Source organism: Apiospora aurea (assembly GCF_038362705.1).
Source record: "Apiospora aurea strain CBS 24483 chromosome Unknown utg000006l_segment0_segment0, whole genome shotgun sequence".
Taxonomy (NCBI): domain Eukaryota; kingdom Fungi; phylum Ascomycota; class Sordariomycetes; order Amphisphaeriales; family Apiosporaceae; genus Apiospora; species Apiospora aurea.
Window position 1 is genome coordinate 2558455 of NW_027117393.1, and position 24339 is coordinate 2582793.

Below are 24339 nucleotides of genomic sequence, written 5' to 3' on the forward strand. Positions count from 1 at the left end.
TATTGCTTGATTAGTGGTAGACCATCTCGGCCGTTTCATCTGACGTCGAGAAAGGAGTCTCGAAGGGCCTGCTGCTGCACACAGAACCTCGCAAGGCAGAACCTCGCAAGGTCCAAGATCTCATGGTTGCGGGCAGCACTTCTTTCCGAAAACATCGATTTTTCTTGAAATGAAGTAGAGTTTGCTCATGACAGACTTACTGGTCCATTGCTGGATTTATCAAAAGAAGTATATGAACCAATGTCCTGAAGTTCAGAAGAACCTCGACATCCATTGTAAGCAAGCACAGACAGAGCTGGATGTCAAGACGCTCGTTCGCTCCTGCCCAAGGCCCCACTCGGCTGGAGAACTAATCGGGGATATGCATCAAAGCACCACCCGAACATCTTTCCCAACTGGATGCAACTATCTGTGGCGACGAGTCAAACAAGACGCATTCATCTGGAGCTATTGGCTGCTCATTACACAGAAGATAGAGTGCATGGGTCTTGTCCGTACTTAACCAAGTCATCTCAAGCGATTGTCGGGATCTGGAGCGACCTATTCATCGTTGCAGCCAGTCAGTCACATCAGACCGCGGGGTAAAATTTCCTCAGCGCAAAAACCACCTCCACCAAGTCGTCAGCCAGCCATGGAGGAAGACAGGCTGCAGACCGATCTTGGCCACGCCGCCGACATCGAGGCCGCGGATGCGCCGCCACAGCCTGCGCCCGAGCCTGTGCCCGAGCCTGTGCAAAGGCAGCCCAAGAAGAGGTTTGTCGGCAGAAAGACTGCAGCAGCCGGTGCGGCAAAGAATGGCAGCACTTCAGTCGAGGATAGCGGGGCAATTACAGGTACTACTACTATTATGCAGACGGATCCCCCCTGACTCCAAACGAAAACCTGCCCCTGACTATGGTGGCGATGATTATCCAAAAGACATGCTAATACGATGTACTATAGTCTCACAACCAAGAAGGGCCCCCAGGCTCCTCAACGCCGTCCCGCCGGAGATCCTGAACGATCCCGCGCTGCACGAGGCCATGGGCCTGCTGCCGGCCAACTACAACTTCGAGATCCCCAAGACAATCCACCGGATCCGGAGCGCGGGCGCGACCAAGGTGGCCCTGCAGATGCCCGAGGGCCTGCTGCTGTTCGCGACCACCATCTCGGACATCCTGACGCAGTTCTGCCCCGGCATCGAGACCCTCATCATGGGCGACGTCACGTACGGCGCCTGCTGCATCGACGACTACACCGCGCGCGCCCTCGGCTGCGACCTACTCGTGCACTACGCCCACTCGTGCCTGATCCCCGTCGACGTGACCCAGATCAAGACCCTCTACGTCTTCGTCGACATCGGCATCGACGCCTCGCACCTGCTCGCCACGCTCGAGCGCAACTTCGCCGCGCCCAAGACGCTCGCCCTCGTCGGCACGATCCAGTTCAACGCCACCATCCACGGGACCAAGTCGGCGCTGGAGCGGGCCGGCTTCCGCGTCCTCGTCCCCCAGATCGCGCCCCTCTCCAAGGGCGAGATCCTGGGCTGCACGTCCCCGCGCCTGCCCGACAGCGACCACGTCGACCTCGTCCTCTACCTCGGCGACGGCCGCTTCCACCTCGAGAGCATCATGATCCACAACCCCACCATCCCGGCGTACCGGTACGACCCGTACTCGCGCAAGCTGACGCGCGAGACGTACGGCCACGACGAGATGCAGACCCTCCGCCGGGACGCCATCCGGACGGCCCGGGGCGCCACCAAGAAGTGGGGGCTGATCCTCGGCTCGCTGGGCCGGCAGGGCAACCCGGCCACGCTCCGGCTGATCGAGAAGAAGCTCCAGCAGCGCGGCGTCCCCTTTGTCAACCTGCTGCTCAGCGAGATCTTCCCCGGCAAGCTCGCCCTCATGGACGACGTCGAGTGCTGGGTCCAGGTCGCCTGCCCCCGCCTCAGCATCGACTGGGGCTACGCCTTCCCCCGCCCGCTCCTGACCCCCTACGAGGCCCTCATCGCGCTCGAGGAGAGGCCCGACTGGGGAAGTGGGCCGTACCCCATGGACTACTATGCCCGCGAGGGGCTGGGGAGGACGCGACCGCCCGTGGTCACTGCTACATAGAGTATAGAGGCGAAAAAGGCAATCTGAATAATGAATACCCGGCCAGTTTCAATGACATAAAAGACTGCTGAGATCGTGCTACATGATCCCACGCCAAAGCGGGTAGGGACTCGGTCAATAGGCAGGTAATACGATCTCCCGGGTACCCCTGACTCGACCCCGTACAGCTGGGGATGGGTCCACTAGAAATCGGCATATGACCGTTCAATCGAATGTTGTGTTATGATTTGCTGGGTCGAAATCCGGCGTGGGATTGGTTCATGACTTGACTTGCTATGTACAAAATCCATGCGTCTTTACCGTTGGCCAGTTTCCAACTCCTTGTCTCCGCCCAGCTGTGTTTTGCCGACACATGCCGGGCCCCAGATCCGGTCCGTAAAATCTATAGAATATGTAGTCATTAGTGCCGGCTTTACCCACGGACACTGCGTGCTGCTTCATTTCTCATATCTCGGGAAAGACTGCTGCTTTCCTCTAAAGGATACACACCACCTCACTCCGCTTCAAGTCCTCCCCACACACGAGAGAATTGGCCGTCTCCCCACACTCTCCCCTCACCTACAAGGCGGGCCACCTGGTCGAGACCCGCCATTAGATGTTAGCACCTGGCGTAGGGTTCTCATGCTTTGCGGTGCTTCCCTTTCCTCTCCATGTGCTGACAGCCGGGATGTCGGCCGAGAAACGCTCTTCGTCGGTACCATATGCTCTAGGTGTCAGCTTAATGAGAGTGTGCAGCGGCACGTTCATCCAAGGGCTCTTGGACTGGTCCTTCTTCATGAAGTACGCATAGATGCATCTCAGGATGGCTTGGTGAGTGACAATGATAATATCCTCGGATCGTTCCAGCTCCATGATGATCGGTTCCAAACGAATCACAACGTCACGGTATGATTCGCCGCCGCGGTACCTGTAGTTGAACTTGTCCTCGTCACGCTGAACGAAGTCTTCCGGATACACGTCCTTGATTTCCTGGTACGTCATGCCGTCGCAAACACCAGCATCAAGCTCGTCGAGCGCTTTCCACTGCAGCTGGTTGTAGTTTTCAGGGAAAAACCGAGAAGTTGATATGGTCCGTTTTAACGTTGAGGTCCATACCGTGAGGGGGCGATCCTCCTGTGGGGGCAGTCAGTAGTGTTACTTATAATGGAACCGAATACGCGGCATCGCATGACTTACGCCAATGGAGTCGGCTACCAGCTGTGGCAACTTCTGAGCATATTGGTGCCCTCGGGGAGACAGGTCCGCATCGCCTCCTATCCTGCCGTCTAAGTTATACAGAGATTCTCCATGTCTTGACAGCCACACAGACCGGGGTCGGATATGCAGGTTCATCAGATAGTATACAACCCGACTTTGCAGGTAATCCCGTATGCGGTTGATAATCACTTGGCTGCCGACGTCCATGATTTTCAGGTATGTGTAGTCGTTCTCGTCGCCGTCTTCGTCCAGGGACTTGTAGACCTTTTCGTAGTTCTTGATCCGGTTGCGGAAGTCTTGGGCTGCCTGCTCGGGGTCCTGGCCCACATAGTCGGGGCTGGTGAGCTTGACATCGCGAATGTTGGCCATGATCATAGTCTCGTCGTCACACTTAGATTCGACAAACAACACCTCGATGCCCTCCTTTGTGCATGTGTCCAGAACCCATTTGCGGCGCTCCTTTGTGGAATTGGTGGCATCCAGGATTCCAATTACGCCGCCCTGCCGGAACCAGTCCAGCATGTCGTGCATGGCAGCCTCGGCGGCGGCGCGTCGTCGTTTCTCGCCTTCGGCATTGCCCAGGTCAAAGAAGTCTGCGGAGGGATGGGGGGCTTCGGTGCGGCGGTAGTTGCCAACATTGAAAGTCTGGGCATCGATTGAGAGCCATTGGAGGTAGCGTTGTGCTGCAGAACAGGTTCGGGTTAGCTCTATGCTCCCCCGGCATTCCCATGCTTTAGCGGGACAAGGGAGAAACAACAAGAACTGTGTACGCACCTTTTTGCGCAATGAAGCTCTTGCCACGAGCTGGCAGCCCAACCATGACCACACATATCTTGGTATCCTCCACCTGGACGCCTATGCCGTTAGCTCGGGGAGCCATGTTTGCCTATTTTGTGTAATATCGCGATCTGTAGGAACTCGATGAACCATGTGCGGCAATAGGACAGCAACTGGGGGTGAAGCGCGGGCACGAGACCACAATGCACAATGGTCCGGCTAAAAAGCGCAAAATTGACCAAGTATATGAGTTGGAGACGGGGATGGCTGTCCAAGAAAATTGAGTAGAACCAAGAGTGTGTGGTGTTGTGCTGTGGTATCAATGGCTGCAGTGCAGGGCAAAGTACATATAACTCTAATGTAGCAGTCCGTGATAGAATCAGATCAGACCATCACAGGCGTCGTTCGACGATGGCTGCTTCTCTCCTGGTAAGAATGCTGCACCTGACGGGTACGATGGCTTGGCTAGCGGACAGGACAGGAAAGTCTATGCAGAAACGATTCCGTCACCTCGGGTATCCTTATTGGTAAGGGGTGGTGGGAAAGTGGCTTTGGGCTTTTTGGGGGGGGAAGGATTGGAACATGGAACACATGCAGCGGAAAAGTCACTGGACGGTGCGGTGCGGTGGGTGGAAGCTGCGCGGCAGTAGGTACTGGCTAGCTGTTGTAGACCTGAAGACGGCAAGCAACTGCAATGCGCTGTGTACAGCTGTGTCTGTCTGCCGTAGCCAGCAGCATCTGAACAAGGCACCGCACAGCGGGGTGGACGGTGACTGACCAAACTCTTTGGTAAGGCGAAAACCCAGCGGCCATTGCCTCGAAAGGGGGGGGCAGCCGGCTATGGAACACCCCGCATCAAGACTCAATTGAAGCCGAATAAGCTTGCAGCCAAAGGGCGATTCCGGGCCTGGGGTCTCCACTTGCACTAAATGCGAAAAGCTGCCTTCCCCCTACCAACATTCAATTGAAGGCCTGGTGACGGTGCAGCATGGGGGAGGCACGAGACCAGCCCGGTAACCAGATTCTGCTGGTCGATGGAAGCAGAAAAGAAACATTGGCTGAATTGAACAGCCCAGCCGCATGGGACACTACCCAGTTCGTATCTCTGATGCAGGGGAAGCAGCCTCTTCCATTCTCGTTCTTCTTCTTCCTTGTACTTCTACTTCTTGGACCATGGTTGTAACTCCAACCGTTGCAAGTATCCTAATTTCATGCGGATGTAGCAAAAGCCAGGTGATCAAACAAGCGAAAGAGAAAAAAATTGTTCAGTTGGGCGGGAACGACGTCATGCAATGGGGCCGTTAAGATGGAAATTGTTTTTGTTTTTCATCGCTCAAGATCCAGGCGCATAGTTTCCGAGTAATGCCAACGATTCTGTGACTAAGAATGGTATGAACACCGGGTAAAAGGTGACCAAGTAGCCGAGTAAATGGATGAAATCGGTACTCCCATGGCGCTCGCTCGGAACATCCAAGAAAAAAAAAAGACATAAGGAAGAGAGGCTCGGTGTGACCGAGGATGATCTCCTCAAATCCCATCTTTTTCCCTTGGAGAAAAACATATTGATTGGGGGCCGATGCCAATGGTGTAGATGCCGACCGGCAATTGCACCATTCTCGTGACGTCCACTGTTTCCTTCCTTTCATTCGGTGCACTGGCCTCCGAAAAACGCCATCGAATTACACCACAGTGCGCCCCTCAAAGATATGGATGTTGCTATTGTACGACAGACACTTGTCGTGTCAGGAAGCTAACAGTGTATTCCAGGGCAGGTACTTGGCCAGGAAGCTTGGTCGCAGCGGACAGGTGAGCTGTCGCTTTCCTAGCGGGAAGCCCAAGCAACAGCTCCCTCGGATTCGAATCCCCGGGGCAGACTAACCCCGGTTCTGTGCATAGACTGAAGCAGAAGTAAATAAGAGAACCGGGGTCCTCTGTGGCTAAACGCTTGCAGGGCGCGGACCTGACGGCCGACTCGACCGTCGTGTTCGAGGGATGTCGCCGACAACGACGAAAAGGGAGAGAGAGGCGCCACGGCATCGTGAAGCCCTGCCGCCCCACGAGCTTCGGGAGTAGCGGTGTGGGCGTAGGAGTGGGATGAAAAAACGCACAGCACAGCGCCGCCGCCCGCGCGTGGCCCCAGCCCAACGAACATTCCAGACGACCGACCCTCTTGGCCTTGGCCCGGGCCTGATCGTCTTCCTTCACCGACTACTACTGAGGAAAGGAAACCGTTCAAACTTGCCTTGCTGAAACTCCACGTATTGCCTCGTGCACGCGTGGTCGGCGCATGACCCCCTGCAGCTACACCTCTCATTTTGGCTACTTGGGCTCGCGTCGCTTGTTGGCTTGGGGGTTATCCAACAGCTGGAGAACGGTACAAGACCGAAGAGACTGATGCACCGTCGGGAACGACCACGATGGCAGGTAAGGGTTGAGGCAACAGCTGGAGTGGCTCTAACTTAGCGCGGCGGTATCCTTTGATGCAATGGAGAAAGGAGAATGGCCAATCCGTCTTCGCTTCGTGGGTGAAAAGGAAGAAGGAAGCCAAATCTCAACGAGCCAGAGGAGCCAAAGCCGCACCAGTCACAATCCAGCAATATTCAAACATCGCCTGCCCGACATAGGAAGCTTATCAACACGTGGAGGGCGCCACGAAAGACAAATAAGCCAAGACATCGAACTGGCCCTGCAAAGAAGCAATGTACCGATGTACTGTAGAGGATTCCATTGGATCGATCAATTGAACTGGCGTTTCGAGAACAAAGCGCCATCCCCAGTAGCACTTGTCTCAACCGTCGTTTGGTGAACTCAATGAAGGATGCAGACATGGTCATGACGACGAGCTGTCTGTACGGGACTATTCATAGGCCGCACTTGTTGGATCTACGGATCGCGCGGGCAACCTTCATATCATCCCACGAGATCTGCTATCTCGCAGCTCGCTCCCTGCCGTGGGGGTTTCTTGTTCTGGACAAGTCTTAACACCCGTGCACGGGCCATGCCAAATGAAGCAGCTACATTCTCAACATGTGATGACGACATAGCAATCCCTCTCCCCCTTTTCCTGCAATTCCTCAATAATATGGTCGCGAATACACTTTAATGTATGCATTTCCGATATCAAAACCAACGACAACATTTGTCAGAAAAGTCAAGCCCAGTATATAAAGTCCGTCCGTCCCCATCGTGATGCCAGTCTATTGACACTCACTATCAGTACTCGTAATCGGGGCTTGCAGAAGAAAAGTCCTAGTAGGACGACTCACCTGACACATCTTTGTCAATGGATCAACTACATCATGTTTGATCATGTCCTTCGGATTGACAATGAACTGCCTGTTCTGCAATATTACTGCAAAATGTGGCGGTGTAGCATCGCAAGGCACAAAATAGCTACCATAATACCAGAGGTAGGTTGCTGGAGGCTGGAAGTGGCTGTTGACTGTTTCGGCCACATCTGTGTAATATGTCAGTAACTACGTATCCTTGTTCTTGGGTGCGATATGCTCACCTGGTGGTAGGTAAGCCAGCGTCGTTGAACTGTCGAGTATCATAGGATAGCTTTCCCTGATATCAGTGGTTCCAATCAGGAAGCCGTCAAAAACCGTTGCATAGTACGAGGGCTGGTACGCTGCAGCTTTCTTATCCGACAGTTTCGCCTGCTTGCTGTCAATTCATGTCTTGACTGATGCAATCTCAAGCTAAACCCACAATAAGTAAATCGACTAGGGCGACGTTATCCCAGGTGAAATTCGACGGCGTCAGGCTACCCAAGCAGAATAGACCATCGGACGAGTTGCGGCTGATTGCTAGAGACCAGGACGGTGGGACGAGGCCGTCCGTCACCATTGTGGTAAAAAGGGGGAATACTCAAGCGCAGACGTGTCACTCGTGTCGTTCATGTCGTCGCCTGAGTACGCCGACGTAAGAGAAGGATAGGCCATTCCAAGCATACCACTCGTAACGTTATCGCCATGCCATATTCCTTGTGTGGCGATAGCCACTTCTTGGTTGGGGACAGCAATGTTCGCTAAGGAGACATTCATGTACCCGAGTTGGCCACTAACTCCAGAGCCATCGGCGTTCTTGATGGCAAAATGCTGGTTTTGAATTGGGCCTTTGGGAAACCCGGTTGCTCCAGACTTCCCCCAGTCACACTGTGGTATTGGTGCGGATCCGGTCGCGTTGTTCAGGCATGTGAAGTTCCTGGATCTGACCCAAGTATCAGAACCGGCCGTGTTCATGATGAGGTTGAAAGGAGAGCCATTCAAGATCACTTCTACCGAGTATTGGGTAGCACTGCGATCGACGACGCTGACGTTGCCTGTCGGGGTGGTGGTGCCGGTTCCGGCATCAGACTGCCGGTGCTCCGCAAAGAATGCGGCGGCAGAAGGCTGTCGGTGCGAGTGGCTTTTGGGAAGGCGCTTGAGCTTAGCATGGCTGCCACTGCTCTTGTTGGCTACGGCTGCCTTGAGAGGGTTCGAGAAGGGTCGTGCCCGGCGCATCTCAACTCCGGGGATTGATAGCGAGGGGACAATGTCGCTTTGCGGGATGAGCTGGCGGTGAGGCTCGGAAGGGAGGGACAGGCAACAGCCTACGAGGAGGAAGAAAAGGGGCAACATCATGACACCAGAGAGGGAACAAATGGATATTCTCATTGGGCGGGATACCACGGTTTGGCGGCTTGAACGCTATGTTCCTTACTTCTGAGAATGATGGGCGAACAGGCTTGATCAAGATGTGTCCGAGGGCAGGAGTAGACAAAAGGTAATTGTGAACATGAGGTAGCTATGTACGTGCCTTCACAGCGGGGAGGTCTGAATCAACGCTGACAATGGAAAGTGCTTTCGCATTTTCAGTCGAGGTAACCACAGCCCGATCGGTTGGGCGTAGTTGCATATGTCAGGTTCCGCTCCTGCTGGTTGCCATCCAGCGGGACATTTTGAAGCAAACGCCATCTACAGCCGCTACTGGCGTGTGAGATCGTAATGGAATTGAAGTTCTGGGATCCAGGACCTCCGATGAACTAGTACTTTGACAATTGTGATGACGGTTCGAAGTTCTTCATGCCTGTAGCTCGCCACAGGAAATAGAGTACTGTGGCAGCTTGTGCTGGCTTACACTGCATGGGCTCTAGTGCATAGGCAGTCTCATATGTCATTGAGAATTTAGACAAGATTGATACCAGTGTGTGATGCAGTACCAAGGATAATTGTGTATTGTAGTTGGTGGTTGCATTTGGGTTCCATTCATGCATGTCACCTGCCGGAAGTTGCGAATCTTGCAGAGGCGGCCGCCGATCCTGCAATCGGGCAGTTTCAGGGGTGACGTGCATACTTACTTTACCTACTTCCACAGATTGCGAGCCTGGATGCGCTCGCTCAACGCGGGCAGGAGCCTCTGACGTGTTCATGTACAAATGAGAAGAAATGGGGAAGGGCGTGATTTCCCGCGGTCTGCGCGACAGTGCAACATACCTATCCTTGAGCGATGTGTTATCTCCTGCAGAACACCCTCACTGCCCCTAGACGGAAGATACAAACACACTGTCGGTGGATTTCGGATCGGTATAGAATATCATGCACGTTCGTTTATGATAAACGAGCGAATGTATGAAATAGTGAACTGATGTCTGATCCATTATGTATGTTTTAAACATTGAAGGGTGGGTAAGCACCTGTCTGCACGATCACTAAGACCGCGAATGCTTGATGATGCGGAATGGTTCCCCCGGGCCCCTTCGCGATCAAGATGGATGAGCGCTGTCACGCCAAGCTGACAGCAGGGTTCCGGGATGCGCGATCTTGGTTAGGTACCGCAATTGGGCGGCCTTGGCGGTTCGGGTTCGGCAAGCTGCCCAATTGGGCGTCGGGACAGTGACACTGGGGGTCCCAATGTAACGGTAAAGTGGCATCCCTGTCATTTGCAAGCACCAGGGCCATTAGAGAAATTCAGACAGGCAGCAAACATGAAGTAACCTAATACCAGACACAGACAGTCCTTCCGTCGGATGGAATTTTGCACCACCGGGTGACGGTGACAGTCGGCTCCGTTGGATTATTTCAATTGTTTGCCACCCCCGTCGGCAATCGCGCATCAAACCGACCGTGCACTTGCTTCATGTTCATGGGATGGAAGGTGCCAATTGAATGATCAATGCAAATTGCAAGGGAAGAAGAGAGGAGCCGAGGTCTGGCTGGATAGGTTGGATAGGTTAGGAAAGGAAGGCGCCCTCCTCCCGCGAACTGGTTACTTAATTCGTGGGGTGAGCTCGCTAGTGCGCTTGTCATCCCAACGAGCTGAAATTATACTGACACCTCGGCTTGGACCATGCAGCTCGCTCTCTCTACTTACAAAAGGCTGCTTGGTTGTCAGGACTCGATTGATTCAATCGGCATTGAACAATTCCTATCTCACCTTTGCATCTTTCTTCAGTATCTGGTTTTGGGGTCTTTTCATGGTAGCATCGTCCATAATTATTCCCGGCAACATTGAACCCACTCATCGTGATGGCCTCACCCCAGACCGGCTCCATGGTGCCGGACCCGCTCGCCAGTATCAGTATGACCAAACTGTCGACTTATGTTTCCTTCTACGAGCCGGCGGCGGTTTCTAATTCGCAGCAAGCATCGTCTGCTACTGCCACAGACAGCCAAAGCCCGAAACTCATCTTGATAGCGAGCTGGATGGGCGCACAAGATATGCACATCGCCAAATATGTCACCCGATACCAAAAACTCTATCCCACCTCGCGAATCCTGCTGGTCAAGTTCGTCTGCAAGCTCATCATAGTCGAATCGCTAGCCAACGATGCCGTGCACCCTGCCGTAACCTATCTCCGCTCCCAGCTCGACTCGGACTACCTCGCTGCGTCACCCGTACGGCCCCAGATCCTGATGCACGCCTTCTCCAACGGCGGCATGGCCAGCACCAAGCATCTGCTTGGCCTCTATCGCAAAGAGACCGGTCAGACGTTCCCCCTCCACTGTGCCATCTACGACTCCTGTCCTGGACTGTGGACCTACATCGGGGGATACAATGCAGTCATGGCAGGTGTCCCCAAGGGCATGTGGCGGTGGATTATTTCGCCCTTCCTTCACGTTCTGAACTTTTACTTCATGATTGTCGTCAAGGTTCTCCGCCGCCCCTACAATCTGGCCATCAACGCCAATTTCCACAACAACAAGGAGGAAGTGCACCAGTCGCATCGCGCATACATATACGGCAAGAAGGACAAGATGGTCGAGTGGACACACGTAGAGCGACATGCCCAGCAAGCGAGAGACCAAGGCTATTCCGTTCGCGCCGAATTGTTCGCAAATAGCCCCCATGTCGCTCACATGCGGACTGACGAGACTCGGTACTTACGAATCATAAAAGAGACTTGGGAAGAGGCTGCCAGAAAGTATCTTAACTAGGAGGTTAAGATACTATCAAAATTGGCATAGGAGGACCCATGCCCATCACGAGATACCACAAACATGCTGGTTTAATAATGAGATATAGATTAGTAATGAGTAATGAATCACACACTACCTTTTGATGATGCCAAACATTACTAGGTTCTGCATTTCGATATCTTTCTGTTCATTGCCTAGCATTGGTCGACCGTCTCGTATAGGCAGGCTGAATATTTTTTTTTTCTTTTTTTTTCGCTTTCTCGCATCGTGACTGGTGACCGACCGTTGCGTATTGGCTGAATGCGGCCCCGAGGTGTTGTCAGTAAACAGTCACCACGAACATCAGCTCTGTTCTGCTAAGGTTTGGTTTCATGGACAAAGAGATAACTCAAACCTTGCTTATGCGTTTTTCAGGACGGACTCATTGTTCGGGGCTCTAGACAAAAGTATTGTTCGCCGACGAAGCTATTGTTTTCATCAGCCTTCTTTAGAATATATTCGGCGTGATTGTCCTGCTTCTTTGGTGACTACAGGAAGGCATCGCATCTTCTTTTTTTTACCTTTTGTGGCTGTAGACATCATGTTTCCTTTAACGAGACAGACCCGATCCCCGGCTCGACGTGGGAGGCTGGTAAGCCCCCTCAACCCAATAAAGATGGCATTAAAGCGTCGTCAGAGCAAAAGGAGGCCCCCAAGGTAGAGCAAAAGGGGGCTCCTGAACTGAGTTTCTCCGTCCAGATCGACTACCTCCTGGCCGCCCACCGCGACGACACCCCGGACGACTGGGTCTGCGGCCAGTCCCCGCCGCCCTTCGTGTACCCGACCGCGCGGGTCCCGGAGCTCGGCGTCGCCGCCTTCGCCCGCAGCTTCATCGAGCACCTGATCCGCGAGGCGGACCTCGCGTACCACGGCGGCGGCAAGGACGACGCCGCGACGCGGCTGCGGGCGCGGCACCGGTACCGCGACGTGACGCACGATGCCCGGGCCTGGGCCTGGCGTGTCGAGGTCGGCCCCACGAGGTTCGGGGCGAAGCCCATTGTGCCGCCGCCCGAGTGGCTCCGGACCGGCATCGCGGCGCAGGACCGCTGGCTCGGGGTCCGCATCACCTCGCCGGCCATGTGGGCTGGGCACGGCGCTGGAAGAGAGCGCAAGGAGAGTTTCAGGTACGTCAAGCATATCCTGAACGCGCTCACCCGGGCGCTCGACTTCACGACGCCTGAGGGCTGCGGCATGGTCGTCTCGGTCGGCGTGGGCAAGCGGGCCTTTGCGCTCAACGAGCTGCAGCGGCTCGCGGCCGGGTTCTTCATTTCAGGGCACCTCCTCTCGGCTCTCCCGTATCACCAAAATCCCCAGTCGCCGTCGTCCAACGGCCAGAGTAGCGGCGGAGGCGGGGTAGCAAGGTGCGTCAGCAATGCAATTGACTCCAAGTTGGCCTTTGACCTCCGCCGTCAGGTCGTCAAGGGGAAGGCTGAAAGCAAGGCCCTCGCGGACGCCCCGTTCCTGTACCCCAGCATACTCTTCGAGAACAGCCGCACCATCCCACGGGGCGCGCTGCCCCTGCCACAACCGCAAAAGCTAAACTACCTGGCCGCAGCCTCCAAGCGGCTCTTCGGCACCGCCACGCCCGAGGAGGTCGGGACCCTGATGCAACCGACCGAGCCCGGGCGGCCGCCCGCCGTCGACTTCCGCCACTACCGCGAGGGCCACTACCGCGGCGAGCGCGCACTGGCAGAGCGGAAGACGACGATTGCGTGCCGGCAGCTCGGGGTCACGACCGACGCCGAGAGTGTGGCGGTGTGGTGCGACTTGGTCACGCGCATGGCGCTCAGCCTTCTGACGGTGAACTACGGGGCTTGGGACCAAGTCCTCGTCTACTGCTTCGAGAAGGCCGAGGTTTTCCCCGACAGCTTCGACGCTCTCGACTTGCTGTACGTTCTCGCCGGGCTTGACATGGCCGAAAGCGTTCAGCGGCGCATTGTTGAGAAACATCACCAACTCCCCTGGGCTGACCCGTTCGCACAGAAGTCTTAGGAGCGCATGATGCATACCCAGGCTATACGTACACGGTAAGTGGATGTAAAGAGTGTTGATTAGGTAGGTGTGATAAGACAGCAGTAGGTACGCAATAGGATTGTAAGTAAACAACAACATCTTCTCCAGGTAAGTTATATTGTTCAGCCACGCTTTTTAAACGCCAGACGGAATTTCCCACGCCCATATTGCCACATCATCAAAGTATAAATATACCACGTATGAGCCTGCTTCTCCAATCATTTTCCAGTGATCCCATTCATTCCGACGTCCATAATGCTATGCATTCTTTTCTGACGTCCCGAGCCATGGTGGTTAGCATTCTTTCAGAACTTTCTGTTCCCAACATTCTTACTCTTCTACTGCCTTTGCCTCAGCAATCTCTCGCTGCTTTTCTTCAATGACGCGAACAACAGCCATGTAGTTCCTCCTCTTAGCCTCGGTCAGGGCATCCCTGTACTTTTTCCGCCAGGTCTCATTCAGTCGGGGCACCGTACGCTTGTTGATATACCGACTCGCTTCAATGGAAGCGCCCGCATCCAGTAGCATCTTGACGGTAGCAGCGTCGCCGGCGATTGCCGCATGTTGCAGGCACGAGCGCGGGGACTTGTCCGTTTCATTCGGGTGCGCCCCGTACTCCAGGAGAACGCGGGTGGCGTCGGGGCTCCCGCGCCGGCAGCTCCAGAGGAGAGCGGCATCAATAATCGCAAGGAAGTCTGGCTGTGGCCGAGTCTGCCTGTAGTGCTCCAGTAGCGTCTGGAGCGTCCGAGGCTGGTTTCCCTCCGCGGCAACAAAGATGGCTTTCGCTTCTTCTTCTCGCACGCCCGGGCTAAAGTAGGGCGGTTGCAGATGGAGCTGGACGATGTTGTCGTGGCCCATGTATGCTGCGGCACCGATAAGGGTTTCTCCAAGTTCCAAGTCGGTGATGTGAGTGAATGTAGGCTCATATGGCAAAGCCCCCTGCTCCAGGAAGAACTGCAGGACGTCGAGGTGGCCCTGGGCGGCGGCAGCCCAAGACGGTCTCCCGAAGAAGGAATATGGGTCAGTGCCTCCGTTGAGTGACTCTACCAGTGTCAAGTCGCCCATCCATGATGCTATAGCGAGGCAGCTTTCCCATGTGCCTCCTTCCAATTGAGTCTTTTCATCCTTTCGTTGGCCCCATAGGACTGGCAGAACGGTCGAGCTTGTGTTCACGGCCAAGCACAAACACGCACTGAACTCGATTCGTTCGACCTCCTTAGGGTCGGTGTCTACCGAAGAAACGGCATGCTTTACGAGCAAGTTGCAGGTTTCGCGAATGGTGCCGATCCAGGGATGAGTATCGGGCCCATCCGTGCGAACTCGATGATGCAAATATCTTGCAATCACAGTGTAGTGACGCTCGATTCTGTTTAGACTGTCCGGGCTTTCGGCAATCTCTTCGATAGCTCTCGTCGAGATGACGGCGTCGAGGACCTCATTTGCAAATGTGTCTACTGGTCATTAGATGGGGTCCATAACAAGCCAAAGCAACTGGCCCCTGGCAAGTAAGGGACTTACGGCATACAAATCGAGTTGACATGGACTTACGCAGCCTCTGGTCTTGCACCATGAACAAGACGATGTTCTTGAAGACGTCCAAGGGGAGTTCTAGAAGCTGCATGTTGTTTTGGTGTGTTATGTTGCATTCGTTCTCAGTAGTAATGTAGCACTTGGAACCAAGTCAACCCCCAAAGGCAGGTAGGCAGTGTGCGTGCGTGCGTGCGTGCGTGTGTGTGTGTGTGTGTGTGTGTGTGTGTGTGTGTGTAAGTAAGCAAGTGAATGAGTAAATGAGAGACGCGATAACTCAGTGGTGGGGAGCAGTTGCTTATATCAATTAATTCGATACCGGCGGACAATGGGTGTAGTAAGTACAGGGGGTATCTACCGCTATTTTTATCCCCGCTCAAGGGGGTTTGCAGGGACAGGTGGGGCGGTTCAGCCCTGGTACCCACCTAGATCTCACTTCCAGATTTCCTTAATCGTCAAGTGGGAGAGACGTTGATTGGCTGAGCCATACAAGCAGCTTTGCTACAGTCTGATCTCCGGACAACTACAAGTTTATGGCTGTTCATTTGGGGCTGCGTGCACGTCTTCTTGAGCCTCTGCTACGAGAGTATATATTCAAATGAGAGTGCGGCAATCCAGCCATTCGAGTTTCCCCTTGATGCATTTCCGTTGGGATCAATGCTTGTCACTACATCATGATCCGCGCTACGAAACATTACCAGGATACACCTCTGAATAACGAAACAAAAATCTGTTTTAATGTTACTCTCGCGAAGATGAAATATATTATCGTGCCCCTCCCCCTCTAAGCCTTGTCGAACTCCATATTCATCACTTTGGCATCATCTCCCCAGACCACCGTGATGCTAGAGAGCTTATAGTCCTTGAAGAAACCCGGGTTGCGGCCAACCGTGTTCAGGTAGGAGTAGTTGTTATCCAAACCGGCCAGGATCTTGAACTGCTTGCCCTCCTCTCCCTGAGCACCGTTCTTGAACACGTGCGAGTGTCCCTTCTCGTTAACAGCTTTCAGAGCGTCGGGAATGATCACCTTAGCCGCATCGTTGATCACGTTCTCAGACACCAAAAACACTTTCTCGGCAGGCTTCTTCAGCACGCCAGCCTCCTCGGCACCCTTATACACCAGCTGCGCGACCGGGACTGCCTTCTTGTCGCCGTCCGGGTTCAGCACGAGCTTATCGCCTTCCCTCACGTTATCTCCGCTGGGCGTGAGCTTGTACCTGTTCCCATCGTACTCGGCGTGGCGGTCGTGGGCCACGATGGCCAGGTACTCTTTGTCGTCTTTCGTCACGCGGCCGTAGCTGACTTTGGCCGCGGGCTCGGCGTTCTTCACCTTGGACCGGATCCAGTACGAGGTCCAGCCCTCTTCTTCGTGGAACCCGTACTTCTTGTCGAGCCCTAACGCTGGGATCGAATCGTCAACTCCGTCAGGCTCGCCTTGCTTCTTGAACTCGTAGTTGCCATAGCGATCGTCGAAGTTGGTGCTCTCTTTGGGACTGGCCGCCAAGTTGATGCCCTTACCGCCCTTGACACCGAGGGCCGCGGCGTCGGGCTTCTCGCTGGCGCTGCCGCCGCAACCCGTGCCGCGGCACCAGAGGTCCGGGTCTCGGTTGGTGCTGGGCTTGTCCCCGGCTCCAATGTGCACAGGCTGCTCGCTTTTGCCTCCTCCGGTGGTTCCCTTTCCATCAGGCGATCCGATACGTGCGGGCGAGCCGTCGCCATCGCCACCATCGCCGCCGGGGGTGCTGCCCTTTCCGCCATTACCTCCCTTTCCACCCCCGGCACCTTCGCCTTCACCACCGCCCTTACCGCCGCTACCCTTGCCGCCGCCGCCGATGTGGACTGGCTCTACGACTACACGGGAGTGAAGGTTGCCGCCATTGTTATACACTTGGATGCCACCATTAGCTTTATGTACATCGTACAGTCAAGGTCAAGAGAGGGGGGGGGCTTACAAGCAACGGCGTCAGACCCGGGAATGGCTCTACCCAAGCCTTCTGGAATGCTACCTAAGGTAGCGAGACCGAGCAAGAGGTTTCTAGCGTTGAAGCGCATGGTGGATGAAAACGGGTGAGTGAAGTGACCAATACAGGGAACAACCGTTGCGGATAGCTAGTGAAGATGCGGAGAGGCCTTGGACATCATTATCGGAGTGTGTTACCGTGGATCTTATAGAGCAACGATCAGACTCTAACCTCTAGATGGCAAGAGAGCTCCTGGATTACGGTTCTAAGGGTCTTAGAGGCGCAGTTAAGCTGGCGATTCCCTGAAACTCGCCCCTGTGATCTAATATAGAGACATTGACCTGCATCACATAAGCCCGATGGTGCTTTCGGAACCATTCCGAGGGACCGTCGGATCTTTTGTCCATGTTGAGCTACCGTTCGTGTTCAGGTACGTGATCTATTATAGTAATATAGTAATCAACCGCATCATGCAGGTGGCACAAAGGATCTCAGGTCGCTGACATCGTACCTGACTCGCCTGCAGGTCCCATGAGACTCGCTACTGTCATTTCGGAGACGGTCTTCAGGGGACGTAGTGAGTGATCAAATATATCCGCGAGGGGATCTTTTCGTCATGCTGATCCCTTCGCTGACATGATATCTCTAATATCCGTACTTATAGTAAGCGCGGCAGCCAGCCCCCACAGCGGCTAATTCCCCCTCGATACACTAAATCAGGAACCTGGGACCTTTTCGTCTAATTCCTGCGGCGACGCGTTTCAGGCCAGCCGTTCCTTGCGCTAGCTGTACGAATAATAAGCGTTTCATGCTTGATTCTGTACCAAGTTACCTGACCCAGCAACAAGAGGTGCACCGTTGGGAGTGTCGCACCGAGCAGACGAACTTGGGCCAGGACGCGCAAGCATCATGAACGGGAGTTCATCCGGTGTAATGTTATACCAATATAAAAAAAACGGCCCTCTTTAGGTGGTTTGCTTTTTCGGTTATTGTGTCGAATTCCTCGTTGTTTTGGGTAGCCAGCTCTCGGACGATTGGTAGCAATGGAATAGCTGCAGGGTTACGCTAGTTGTTCAATGGCATGCGAATTCGCATTGTTGCATCATTCTGTAAAATCTATCGTTGTGCCGCTAGCTGCCAACTCCTCCATCGGCTCTAGAACTACTCTTCAACGTGCTATATCCTAAAGCATGTACAAAAAGGCCAAAACCAGCAGAGTAGCCAGGTACATGGCGGAAGATAGAGAACGATTGGGCGAACCTGACGACGAATGGGGCTCATCGTCGGTCTGGTTCGCCACACTGTCCACCAGCCTCAGGCAAGTGAGCTCCGCCTTCGCCTTGCCGTCCTTCTCCAAGACAGTCATGACGGGCGTGATGCCCAGGAGCACTTGCGACAAGGCCTTGGTGGTGCGGTCTGCGAGGTAGTGGCGCTCGCTGTCGACGAGGAATAGGTCGTAGCCCTGGCCCGTGGTGGCCCGACACTGGCTCTGGTCCACCATCTCTAGGCTCTGGTTGCCGCCGTTCAAAGCTGTGTGCGTATCAGTAAATGTTGGTTTCCTACTTATCGAGTAGATCTTGCTTGACTTTAGGTGGGACTTACGTCTTGAAGCTACTGAGCCCCAGGTTCCTTTGGCGGAGCTGCATGACGGCGGAGGCTTGTTCATCAACGAGTCTCGCAACTGACTACAGGCGTTTGAATCGCCCGCAAGCTTGGCAGCAGACTCGGCCTGGTGCACCAAGTCGGCCACGCAGGCCTCGGTCAGGGCGTCCGCGCAAGTGAAACTGTTCTTCTTCTCCTGGGGCACCGTGATGTTGGCGGAGATGCCTTCGAAGAAAAGGGCACATCCGGCCGTACTGTTGTCGAACCGAAAAGACGGCGGCGCGCCCAGATAGAAGTTCTTGTCGAGTGGCATGGCCGCCTCCGGATGGCCGCTGCTGCTGCCGTCCTTCGGGACCTCCTGAAAACCGACCGTCCAGGTCAGCGATCGGGTGTCGAGGGCGGTGGTGACGTTGGTGATGCCCAGGGCCTGCAGCGTGGCGTTCCCGACCTTGCACTGCGCGACGTGGTATTCGTTGGTGGGACACCCGACGGCATCGCAGCCCACCAGTTCGGCGACTGCATCGTGTTGGAACAGGAGAGGCACCAAGGCCACTGAGTATAGGGTATTGATAGCTAGAAGACGCATCTTGACTTTTGATGCTCTACCGCAAAGACCAAGTCAGTGATAACGGGAAATGGAAAATGGACTGTTGAACGAGTCGTTGGAATGCGGACAAAGGCGGAAAGAGGCAAGCGTACGTAACTACCGAAATTGAAGAGAAGGATACGGTTCAAGATGAAAGAAAGGGACGTCCGAGACTTCTTGCAGTGACTCTGGGCCGTGAACAAGCATAAACCAAGGACGAATGCGCTGGCAGTAAGCGAGTGCGACTCATATGGCCTGCCCGCAGTTCTATTCTTGGGCTGACTAGTAAGTCCAGCGGTAGGGCTGAATCTAAGCCCCTTTACCCCTGGACCCCACCGTCATGGTATAGCCTAAAAGATCCTCCACCTGGTAGACAGTCCAATTTCAACTCGATCCTCGAGGAACGGACCAACGGTAGTAAGCTACCATAATATGAAATTGCCATCAGCTGTTTGAGACAACCGAGGGTATTCGTAGGATCACTGTCGATATTAATGTACAGTCCAAGATCTCATGGCCTGGGAATAGCACTCTTCGCGACATGGCCTCGTCCCATGATAAATAGAGCTGGCATCCTCCCTCAGTATTCGCAGGAAACCAACAACGCATCTCAACAGGCCAGCTCCTCCTTGCACCCAAGCCGTTAGCCCATCCCCTTACCACCACACTCATTTGCCCCTGTCGATAGTGTCTACTCTCAGCATCACTCTCACACGTTCTCTACTCTCAAACGCACACCATGGCCAACGTAGCATTTAATGTAATCGGCCTCCTGCTCGGGGTTGTCTCCATGGCCCCGATGCTCAACTCGATGCTGCCCGACAAGTCCGACCGCGAGACCACCGTCCGGATCGGCGTCGGCACCAGCATCAAAGGCTCCGACACCACCGGCGGCAACACGCCCGGCATCCGCATCTTCGACGTCATGGGCCGCGACCTCGGCGAGGCCCGCGGCAGCAAGAAGGCCATCGCCGACGGCGGCTTCAAGGACATCGTGGTGACGGCGGGCGCGGACAAGCAGGGGCGGCAGGCGCAGTACCTGTCCGTCTCGAAAGGCGGCAACGACGCGCTCTGCATCTCGTACGTCTCGATGACGTGGCCGGACGGGCAGAAGAAGGCCTGGTACGGCGACGTCGGCTACCAGTGCGGCGGCCACTGGTACAACTCGCAGACGCTCATCGGCGACGACAACTACCAGCCCAAGTGCACGTGGATCGACGGCGACCAGTCCAACGGCATCACGACCCAGGGCTTCGGCATGCACATCACCGACTTCACCGCGACCAAGGAGCGCGCCGCGGCCTACGCCGACGACCCGGACACCATGTGCAAGAGCAGGCCGCGCTTCCACCTGTACGACGACCTCAAGAGCGACTACTTCCTGCCCTACTTCGACCCGCCGCTCAAGTACGACGCCAACCTCGTCGACAAGGACCGCAAGAAGGTCCTCGTCGACGGCGCCGCGACCGGCAAGCTGCCGCCCAAGAACAAGGTGCGCAGCCCCCGCGAGCGGCGCGACATCCTCTCCAAGCGCCACCTCTTCCCGGGCAAGCTCGTCACCAGCCCCAAGACGGCCCACAGCGCCCGCGAGCTCTGCGAGAGCAACAACTCGCTCGGCCCGGACTTCGTCTCCTTCCACGAGGGCCTGTTCTGCGACATGTCGGAGAAGGAGCTGTGGCCGCTCTGCTCCAGCAAGGTCACGAGCGGCTGCTTCGACGCCAAGACGAACAAGATGGTCGCCAAGCACGTGTCTCGTCGCGACGAAGTCACGGGGCGCATGATTCCCGAAAAGGAGTACCATGATGTTGCCGCTTGGTAGACTTTTGCCAAGAGGGGCTCGATATGGCCTCCATGTTTTGTCACTTTTCTACTCTTGGGTGTTTGGGTCTTGCGGTTGGCTATGGTTGATGGGTTGGACTGGTGTGCATCTGCAAAGTACGGAGTTCGAGGTCAATGTGTGTACACATATGTATGTATAAATGCCATATAACATGCCAAAAACACAAACACTAATCATCTCCTGAATGACTGATGACTACCTAAGTAGATTATATCCCAAGATCTGCCATACTAGCCTCTTAAATGTGCCAGGCCCGGCCCTGTGATGCGAGACATATCTTGTTGTCTGGGGGCGGACGTAGCTGCAGTGAATTGTGAACACGAACGTGGATGCCAGTGGCACCAAGGTCCTTGACGGGTGTTCGCAAGGACTCCTCAACTAACAGGTTCCAGCCGCCTGGGCCTGTTCTCCTCCCTGCTCTCAAAACACCCCTACATCTGCGCTCGACTAGGGCGAGGGGGCTGGATCTTGGCCGCAACGGAGCCAGAATACCACAGGCTGTCATCGCCGGATAGCGCCCACAAATGATCTCTCCGTGCCGAGACCCCACGCGCGGCATCGTAGGCAGCGCCGGCGCTGGCCCGGGATGATGATGTCGGCGATCTCCAAGACAGGCTGGGGTCTCTTTCTCCGGCGGCATGCTTTGGCGTGCCCTTTTTTCCGCAGGCCCAGAGATTTTGGCTCACCTGAAGAATAGTGGAGGGAAGTATCGTTCCCAAACTCGCCACAGTCGAGATAGCGTCATCAGCGATGCGTCTATGTCACCGTCCCTACCCGGTATCAGAACCACAGTATGTGTGTCTGCTTACCCAAGGACACCTGAACTGTAACAGGAAGGAGGGCACGATGCCCAGATGCCCGGAGGGGAACGAACCACTCACTCAGCACGTCGAACCAACAGAGAAAGCGCACGCCACACGCCTCCTCGCGCAGTAGCACACGCCCAACAAAACAAAGCAAAAGTCAAGACTGAAAACGCCATCACATGTGCAAGTCCTGACTCAGCAGCATCACCACCGGACTCAACTCGTGCGCGTGCAGGTGATCAGCAAGCTCCCCTTCCTCCAAGATCGATCTAGACCTGGGCGAAGGCTGCTGCTGCTCTCCATCTACGTACATTACATATGTGTATCATATGCACCTACTGCTTACTATCCATAGCGGGATCCAGTTTGACACAGACTTTTTTTTTCTTCTTCTCCTTAGCGATCGATTTGTCCGCATGAAGCCCCTCCCCTTGGCAGCAAGCTGCGGGTGTGCGTTACAGTACTGCTACTGTCGCTGCTACTGACTACTACCAAAAACCACTTCCGAGGGATCTTCCGGCACATCATCATGAGAGAAGGCAGTTTCCAGCGCCAAGGGTGGATTAGGCAGGCAGGCCGCGGCATTTTTTTTCTTCACTTTCTCTCTTGACGATCGGTCACGCCCTGACAGGGCTGCATGCGAGGAGAGAGGAGAGGCTCAGAAAACGGGTCGCCGGCGATGCCGGGGTATTTTCTTGAAGATCTTAAAGGGTAGGCGACGTCGATTAGTCGCGCATAGAGGAGACACAGAGAAAAGCCCGCCCGCCCGCTCGCCCTAGTAGCCGTTACCATTACATATGCTTCTCTAATCGTTTATTGACAAAGAAGGGGGACCCCTGGCATACAGACAGCAACGCCACGACGCTAGAGGAGACATCGGAGTGACAATGCGGGACAAAGTGGGCTTCTTTTCCAGGAAAATAAAATATTTGCATCGTGCATTACGTTACTTCGCAGAGAGGAGTGGGTTATGTACGTCTTGTTGGGGCCTTCTTGACCAAGTCTGCTGCTGCGCGGCAAAATATGTACTTACATCCAAGTAATGTGGACGAACATCATTGTCACACGGGTCTATAGGTATAGGCGTCTCCACCTTAGGGCAACTCCTCCCTCCCTTGCTCCCCTGCCCCCATAGCTTGCGCACCACCGTTCTGCGCGTGCTATACCCGGCCGGTGGCATGCATGTCATCCAGGAACGCCGCCCTGGAGCAAGGGAACAGACTGACTACGCATCGCGCATTAGCTATGTGTCATCCGAACCAACGCACACGTCTCGTCGTCTGGGGTTTGAATAGTGAACGTTGCCAGTCAGTTCCCCGTCAGACGATCCGTCGAATTCGCTGGCACCAGCGCTGCATCATTCACTTATCGGTCGTCACTTGGCAAAGCCCGGGCCGGGGTGTGGTTCCTCTTGCTTAACCTATAGGAGGAAGGGCATCCGAGGCGTCCCCAGGACCCTTAAACGAACTAAGCAGTTGGTCAATCGAGAACCAACGGGCTGGTCTGGCGACGACCACTCAGCAGGCCGTGATAGCCCAGAAGCTGCCAGCTCGACTCATATATCCAAAAGACTAATAGCAAGCGCGTATCGAACCATACAGCGATCGAGTGAGCAAACACTGAGCGAAACAAAAGAAAAAGAACTGGGGCCCCCGACGTCGCTAAGTGGGAACCAGCCGGGCGCTACTAACGGTTCCCGCGAGTCAATCCACGTTAGGACGAAACGGTTGTCGTCGCCCAGAGATCGGATCAATACTTCCTTGCTCTAGATGATGGCTAGAACCTTCAGAAACCACGGTCAACCTTCTAGCCGGGCACCGGAGGAGCCAACCGACAGTTTTGCCCTATGTCCTAACCTACGTGAGACCGAATCGGAGCTGTTTGTCAAGCGGCGCATCGATGCGAATCAACCACCCACGCACCGTTCCTGAACGGCAACATCATACATGTGCTTGCTGCCTATCTACATAGGTGGTATGCAAAGCAGCCCATGCCGGCTTCGTCACACCGATCGGCGGGGAAGGCGCGCTGGTTACGTGCATTCAGCTGGGTCTCCCCTGCACTCGTAACAGTGACCGGAGCTCTTCGGGGGAATAACCTCGCAGTAATCAATACTTGTTGCGCGCGCAGGTTATTGCCAATATCGTCCTGCGCGCGCTGTTTTTGGCAACATTACCCCGCGAGAAGGCGACTCAACAAAATCGTGGAGTCGATATGCACAAGCAGCAGGAACCGGGCACACTCATCCACGCAGTCCCGCCTTGGCGTACAAGTCGCCAGGAAGAGGGCGAGGGCCAGAATCATAATCATAATCATAATCATAATCAGACTCAGAACGAACGAGGGTGAGCTGGTGATTCCCCGACGGGGGAGGTCTGGGCTCTGCCAATCAGAATGCAATCGCAAAGACAGAAGGATCCAGTAGGGCTGTGCAACACCATCCCAGGAGCAAAACTCTGCTCAGTACCTTGCATTAGCGTCGCCCTCTGCGATGG

At 54.9% G+C, this 24339-nt stretch overlaps 8 protein-coding genes across 8 annotated transcripts; 3 read left to right on the top strand and 5 right to left on the bottom strand.

Moving 5' to 3' along the window:
• Positions 1-631: 631 nt before the first annotated feature.
• Positions 632-2096, top strand: PG986_009372 (uncharacterized protein; the record flags this gene model as incomplete). The annotated part of the gene is made up of 2 exons (XM_066845594.1): positions 632-833; positions 943-2096. 2 exons carry the CDS (start codon positions 632-634, stop codon positions 2094-2096), a joined length of 1356 nt encoding a protein of 451 aa, XP_066697992.1.
• A 591-nt stretch (positions 2097-2687) lies between these two features.
• PG986_009373 (6-phosphofructo-2-kinase) lies at positions 2688-4173 on the bottom strand (the record flags this gene model as incomplete). The annotated part of the gene is made up of 3 exons (XM_066845595.1): positions 2688-3209; positions 3273-3976; positions 4068-4173. The coding sequence occupies 3 exons, from the start codon at positions 4171-4173 to the stop codon at positions 2688-2690; spliced, it is 1332 nt and encodes a 443-aa protein (XP_066697993.1).
• A 3739-nt stretch (positions 4174-7912) lies between these two features.
• Positions 7913-8692, bottom strand: PG986_009374 (eukaryotic aspartyl protease protein; the record flags this gene model as incomplete). The annotated part of the gene is made up of 1 exon (XM_066845596.1): positions 7913-8692. The coding sequence occupies one exon, from the start codon at positions 8690-8692 to the stop codon at positions 7913-7915; it is 780 nt and encodes a 259-aa protein (XP_066697994.1).
• A 1887-nt stretch (positions 8693-10579) lies between these two features.
• PG986_009375 (uncharacterized protein) lies at positions 10580-13501 on the top strand (the record flags this gene model as incomplete). Its single annotated transcript, XM_066845597.1, has 2 exons — positions 10580-11430; positions 12046-13501. 2 exons carry the CDS (start codon positions 10580-10582, stop codon positions 13499-13501), a joined length of 2307 nt encoding a protein of 768 aa, XP_066697995.1.
• Positions 13502-13852: 351 nt separating this feature from the next.
• On the bottom strand, positions 13853-15143 carry PG986_009376 (Ankyrin repeat containing protein; the record flags this gene model as incomplete). Its single annotated transcript, XM_066845598.1, has 2 exons — positions 13853-14973; positions 15071-15143. 2 exons carry the CDS (start codon positions 15141-15143, stop codon positions 13853-13855), a joined length of 1194 nt encoding a protein of 397 aa, XP_066697996.1.
• Positions 15144-15833: 690 nt separating this feature from the next.
• On the bottom strand, positions 15834-17101 carry PG986_009377 (uncharacterized protein; the record flags this gene model as incomplete). The annotated part of the gene is made up of 2 exons (XM_066845599.1): positions 15834-16954; positions 17002-17101. The coding sequence occupies 2 exons, from the start codon at positions 17099-17101 to the stop codon at positions 15834-15836; spliced, it is 1221 nt and encodes a 406-aa protein (XP_066697997.1).
• A 1092-nt stretch (positions 17102-18193) lies between these two features.
• Positions 18194-19198, bottom strand: PG986_009378 (uncharacterized protein; the record flags this gene model as incomplete). The annotated part of the gene is made up of 2 exons (XM_066845600.1): positions 18194-18540; positions 18613-19198. 2 exons carry the CDS (start codon positions 19196-19198, stop codon positions 18194-18196), a joined length of 933 nt encoding a protein of 310 aa, XP_066697998.1.
• Positions 19199-19937: 739 nt separating this feature from the next.
• On the top strand, positions 19938-21017 carry PG986_009379 (uncharacterized protein; the record flags this gene model as incomplete). The annotated part of the gene is made up of 1 exon (XM_066845601.1): positions 19938-21017. The coding sequence occupies one exon, from the start codon at positions 19938-19940 to the stop codon at positions 21015-21017; it is 1080 nt and encodes a 359-aa protein (XP_066697999.1).
• Positions 21018-24339: the final 3322 nt, after the last annotated feature.